The 6687-nt window shown below is 39.0% G+C and overlaps 1 protein-coding gene across 1 annotated transcript; it reads left to right on the top strand.

Moving 5' to 3' along the window:
- Positions 1-6349, top strand: drg1 (developmentally regulated GTP binding protein 1). The gene is made up of 9 exons (XM_062435196.1): positions 1-174; positions 1634-1757; positions 1893-2068; positions 2175-2244; positions 3151-3320; positions 4051-4181; positions 4801-4968; positions 5091-5213; positions 6000-6349. The coding sequence occupies exons 1-9, from the start codon at positions 136-138 to the stop codon at positions 6097-6099; spliced, it is 1101 nt and encodes a 366-aa protein (XP_062291180.1). The 5' UTR covers positions 1-135; the 3' UTR covers positions 6100-6349.
- Positions 6350-6687: the final 338 nt, after the last annotated feature.

Genomic DNA, 6687 nt, shown 5'->3' with positions numbered 1-6687 from the left:
CGCAGCGGCACTTGCGTGGTGTTAGCCTGTAGCTCAGCGTGCATGCTAAACATCCCTCTAACTTTGCCAACTTCCATGTAACATCTTTACAATCTCCTACACTAACATCGATTGGACACAAGAATCTCCGCCATCATGAGTATACTCGCCAAAATAGCAGAGATTGAAAATGAGGTAAGTTATGTTAGACACCTGGCGAGAACTCAGTGAATCACGTTGTCGCTCACCGTTAGCTATTAATGCTAGCATGTATTAGCCTAGCCCCCACAGCTAGGGGCACGTAGTATAGTCAGTATTTATGGCCTACTCTTTCTTAACATGCTTATTCGACTTAGAAAATCGTTAGGAATCAAATTGCATTATTAACAGGATGTTGCTATGTTATGAGACAAAAGCATAGATACGGATAACGCTTAGAGTCGATTCCATGTAGTATGTGAGTGGTTGGCAGCAGGCTCGGTGAGGGACAAGCTGTTCAAATCACCCAAACTTTAACCAAAATGAGTGAAATATGAGAGTGTGTTTTTACCTGTCAGAGTTTGTTTTCTTTACATAAGTAGTACAACAACAATGGTGTTTAATAAAGGGACTTAGACTCTGATTAAGTATCAACATTTAAAACAAAATGTTCTGCTTAATTTTAATGTTAGGGCTTAGATAGAGATAGAAGAAGTTTTATAACTACTTTTAATTCAGATGATCTTAAAGTACCAAAGGAGAAATCTGAATTACACCACTTAGGGTTAGCAGTAAGTTAATTTTAGACTATTTAGAGCAGCAATGACTAGTTGATCAATCGATTAGTTGTCAATTATAAAATTAATCAACGTTTTAATGAGTGATGTATAATTTTTGAGTCATTTTTTTAAAGAAAAAAATATCCAAATTCTCTGATTCTACCCTCTCAAATGTAAATATTTCCTGTTTTCCTCAGTCCTCTGACAGTAAATTGGGATGTGGACAAAACAAGACATTTGAAGACCACCACCTTTGGCTCTGGGAAACTGATCATCTTTTTTCACAATTTTATAGACCAAACAACTAGTCAATTAATCTAGAACATAATCTACAGATTAATCGATAATGAAAAGTAATCGTTACTTGCAGCCCTAAAATTGATTTGTCTTGAAATTGCTCAACAGAGCAGGTGGCGATAAAGAGAGGTCTGGTAAAGGAGAACAGTTTACCTCCTATTCACTCTCAAAACAAGTCGGTTCATTTAAAATCACAATCATGGATTAAAGTCAGTATATTATGTCCCACCAGGCAGGTACTTTTACTCCCAGATTTGGTGGTGTGAATGAACACCAACGGAGCCGTCCATGAACTGTCAGTAACACTTTATTTTACAGATCCCTTCATTTATTCAAATTGTGTGAGTAATTTACAGGTATTTAACTGTTAATTTCATCACACCACTCACATACAGAAGAGACATGAAAAACACTAGTCACAGAGAAGAGAAAGAATGATAAAGACATTATTTAGAGGAGACATTAGGTGAGGCTGAACTCCTGTTGGGTAGAGAGAAAGAGAGGGGGGCACACGGCTCGGACTGCTCAGTGATTATTCCCAAAATGATCATAAAAAGGAACAAGAGACCTCATGCTGGTGTTGTCGCTGTCATTTGTAGATGGCCAGGACGCAGAGGAACAAGGCCACAGCTCACCACTTGGGTCTGCTCAAAGCACGTCTTGCCAAACTCAGGAGGGAACTCATCACACCAAAGGGAGGCAGTGGTGGCGGACCAGGAGAAGGTAACATCACAGTTTTTAAACTAAATACTTTATCCACACTTCCTACTCTTAACTATATTTTATATGTTGGGAGTCTCCTGTCCTGTAAACATCATAGTGGATATTTGGTTTCTGATGTCGTCTTTTTCCTTTTAGGTTTTGATGTAGCAAAAACTGGCGATGCTCGTGTTGGTTTCGTTGGTTTTCCTTCGGTGGGAAAGTCGACACTGCTAAGTAACCTTGCAGGTGTTTACTCTGAGGTTGCCGCCTATGAGTTCACCACTCTTACAACTGTACCTGGAGTCATTCGTTACAAAGGTGCAAAAATTCAGGTACAGCCTTTTTTTTTTTTTTCAGTACCAGCATATAAGTGTTTTCAGGTTATATTTTTTTTGCTAGGTTGCTTATTTTACTTTTACTTTCTTTTTTTCCTCTAAGCTCCTCGATCTCCCAGGAATCATTGAGGGTGCCAAGGATGGCAAAGGCAGAGGCAGACAGGTTATCGCAGGTAATTGTGTGATCAGTGAGGTTTCTGCTTAGTTTAAAACTGGATTTCAACAATATACAGCAGAGGTATTCAATTAAAATTCACTCAGTCCAATTTGTGAACATTTCCTCAAGTGAAGGTCCAGAAGTAGCTTTGTAGTTCCATCAGCATCTGTGTCTAGTGGGTAGGTTGTAGACTGTCAAATAAATACAGTAGAATTCGTTTATTAGTATTTACACTGAACTAATTCAAATAAATAAATAATAAATAATAATAATGGTTTATTTTTGTAGTTACCAGTTTTACTTTTACCATCATTAGGCTTCCATACATAGCTACTAGTTGCTGCTCTCCTCATCTCCTGCTGCTGACTGTGAGATCTGAGCAGGTAGAAGCTGTTAGTTTACTAACTATAACCAGGGAGCACACTGCAACAAGGTTAATGATCCACACTGTGACATTATATCACTGATATGACGCAAAAGTGATAGAAAACCGATCGTTTTTTGTGCTTCGTGCCGCCCTCGGCAGGATGCACAAAATGCATGTAGTGTGAACTGCTCCTACACTTTAGAAGACTTTGGTGCGATTGGTCTAATAAGTGTGTGTACGAGAATAACAGGGAGAAAGATGCTATGCGGAGATGAATGAACAGAACTATATTTATATTTCAAAATCAAGTTTAACAAAAAAAAACAACCCAGAATCAATTCGTGGCGCTCGGTGTTGATTCTGAGGCGCCGCGCCACACATTGGTCTATGTATGGGAAACCCTGGTATGACAATGCATTTAGACATTTTCTGCCCTTAATTGGTGGTAGGATAAAGCATCACAAGTGTTATTCTTATGAAATGGTTGGTGATCCACACTTCATCCACATCCACTGCTCCATTAATGTCTGCTTCTCCCTCCTCCCTCTACTTCAGTGGCTCGAACCTGCAACTTAATCCTGATAGTGCTCGATGTGTTGAAGCCTCTTCTTCATAAGAAGCTAATAGAACACGAGCTGGAGGGCTTCGGCATCAGGCTTAACAAGCAACCTCCCAACATTGGCTACAAGAGGAAGGACAAAGGAGGCATCAACTTCACAGCTACAGTATGGCTCACACAGCATGATGGCAATTAAATACAGAGATGCAAACTGCTCACAATTTTCATGTCTAAATTAGTGTCTGAAATGAATGATGTAGTGCAGAGAGGAGTTTTTGGTTGGTTTTAGCGGCTGTGTGCCGTGTGTGTGTGTTAAAATACTTGTCCTCTTGTTATTTAACAAACTGATGAGCTATAAAAGTGAGATAATCTTAAGAACTAGTCAATTAAGGGATGTCCTTAATACTGCTATTGTTTTGACATGCATGATTGATATAATTTGTCAGGGATATCTTTAGTTGATTGTCAGTGCATTTTGATGATGGCTATTTTTCTGGTATCTAATTAGTTTAATCAAAACATCTGAAAGTTTTTCATCACGAGCACTTGACATGTAGAATCAAATGCGTCTTAACACATTTAATATGAATGGCGTCTGATCTACTGGCAACAATCACTGAGACGCTCCCCAATGCTGCCCTCTGGTGGACATATATAAGATTACACTTCACTAAGATTCTCTGACAGTTATTCTTCTGCCCTGCAAAATATCACTTCTTTGGTAAATTTGGAATTTCATAAATATCATTATTAGCATTAGGGCTACATCATTTTACTGATGGATTCTCTTTATTTTGTATTTGAAGCTTGAGGTAAATCATACCGTGTGTTTAATATGTCTTGCGATCGTGTGTTGAATGACAAAACACCTGTCCTTTGTCCTCCTCTCTCTTTAGTGTGCACAAAGTGAGCTGGATGGTGATACGGTGAAGTCTATCCTGGCAGAGTACAAGATCCACAACGCCGACATCACTCTGCGCAGCGACTCCACAGCTGATGACCTCATTGATTGCGTGGAGGGAAATCGGTAAGCTGCTGTAGTGCCAGAATGGGCCCTGCCTTAGTCATTCGCAGTGGGTGTGGCCTGCTGGAATCCGAAGTCTTACTTCAGCCCCCGCCACACCAATGCAGATGCATCTGAAAATGCTGTTCATGTGTCAGACAGGCTTCGAACCACGCTTGCATTTTTTAGGCCATTTAAGATTTTTCTGATTTGTGTGTAATGCAAAGTGTAATTTCTAGTTAAGCAAGGGCATCTCTTACAGTTCTTGAATGGAAATAAACATAAAATCTCAACATATGCATTTAAATCTAGGATATGGATCACATTAGAAATGACCTTCCTAAAATTAATTATCTTGTTTTCACCATTTGTACTTGTAAGCAAGGAACATTTTGATTTGGTTTGTAGTTTTGCCTGACAACTCAAGTCTGAATCAGCTTACATGCAGTTTTTACAGATGCTACCAGTAAAAGCAGTGAAAGGTTGAACACAGCTGGTTGTTTATTTTTCTTTTACAATTCTTTCAGTTAAAACAGACATGACAAAGGTGTGAATTCACTTCAGACTGCTGAACACGAATGGTTGCATATTGTGCAGTAATTTCATGCCCGGCATCCACCGACTCTCTCTCTCATCATAACAGGGTCTACATCCCATGCATTTACGTGCTCAACAAAATTGACCAGATCTCCATCGAAGAGCTTGACGTCATCTACAAGGTGCCCCACTGTGTACCCATCTCTGCCCACCACCGCTGGAACTTTGATGACCTTCTGGAGAAAATATGGGACTACCTACAGCTTGTGCGCATGTAAGTGTTGTTCATACAGTCACCACCAGGGGGTGTTAATGCTGCGGAACAAGGAGTGCATTTAAAATTGTAATTATTGTTCAGACTGGAATATTTGACTGAGATGATGTGTTTGTTTGCAGCTACACCAAACCCAAAGGCCAGCTTCCTGATTACACATCTCCCGTCGTACTCCCTACTGATCGAACTTCAGTCGAGGATTTCTGCGTAAAGATTCACAAAAACCTCCTCAAAGAATTGAAGTAGTAAGTAATCGAGATTTGTTTTATATTTTTACTTGTTGAGAGAAATTTTGTCTTGGTGCACAGATTTGATCATGTCTGGTACACTACTCCCTAGAGAAGTATGGTACATTTCTTGTAAATGGCTTTTGTCCCATGCACACTGTTAGAGAAATCAAACCACTGTTAAATGTTTGTAAAAGGGAGGATTAGTTATGATAATGTTTATTTAAATATATCTATGTAACTATAGTCTTATGCATAGTTTATAGGCCAAAAATTAGAAATAGAAGCAGGTAGTGAGGATCATTTAGACCTCTAAAATGAACATCTATTTGGAAGCCAATTTTATTTATTTATTTGCCAGTTGTGACATTTTACTTAGACATCAATAGATACCTTTTAAACCAGAATGACAAGTGGTGGATAAATTGGTTTAAAACAACACGGTCACTTCAATAACAGCCATTGCCCTCTTTATGGCAAGGTACGCCAGATAAGCATTAATTGGAGGGTCTGGATTAGGATCTGAGATGATGTGTTGTGCCGCCATCTCCAAATGGGAGAGCTAAGATCATCAATCAGTCAATACGTTAGTGCTGTTGACCATTACCATTATCCTCTGGGGAATAAATGGGTTAAACAGTGACATACACGACAAGAGAGCCTTTGCCTTTTCATCCCGTAGGTTACTTTATAGTGCAGAACCATTGTTCGAGCTGTCATTTTTTTTCTGTTTGGTGATGAAAAATGAAACGTGCATTACTGCTTTGAAGTGATCACTCACAAACAATAATTTACCTCTTTCAGTGCGCTTGTGTGGGGAGCATCTGTGAAACACAACCCTCAAAAGGTGGGCAAAGACCACGTGATGGAGGATGAAGATGTTATTCAGCTGGTGAAGAAGTAAAAATGAGGCTTGAGTCACTGCATGGCCTGATCATCAAAGTGTCCTGTACAGCTGCTCACGAAATAAACCAAACGTATTCATAAGAGCATCTGTGTTAATGTGGATCCCAGTTTCTTTTTGCTCTAATTTAAAATTACATGAACGTAAGTGTCACATCTAAAAGAACCCAACACCATGAATAGTTCATATTGAATATTGGTTCAAGCTTGCATTAAAAAAAAAAAATGTCTTCAATAAAAACATAAAGGAATCTTGCCGTTTCTTTCTTGTGCGACCTTTTTTCTTTTGATCCTGATGTATTTCATCCTTCCGCATGATTGTTAGCATGCATTCAGTCTCACGTTTAGCCAGACATACAATTTTTCTATTTATTTAATTATTTTTATTTGGAAAGGCAAATTCCCAATACATATAGTAATTACAGCATTTCAGACTCACTAGATCATAGCAAGTTATATGTCACTTGTTTCTGCCCCCCCTCCCTCAAAAGATAAGGGAGGATGGATGCAGAAGGCTCAAGTGATTTTGTCCATAATGCCTCCCAGAATTTTCTTTTACAAGCACCAGTTATTAAAGTCATGAACAACA

The sequence above is a fragment of the Scomber scombrus genome, chromosome 15 (assembly GCF_963691925.1).
Source record: "Scomber scombrus chromosome 15, fScoSco1.1, whole genome shotgun sequence".
NCBI lineage: Eukaryota > Metazoa > Chordata > Actinopteri > Scombriformes > Scombridae > Scomber > Scomber scombrus.
This window is presented reverse-complemented; position numbering and strand designations above follow the sequence as displayed.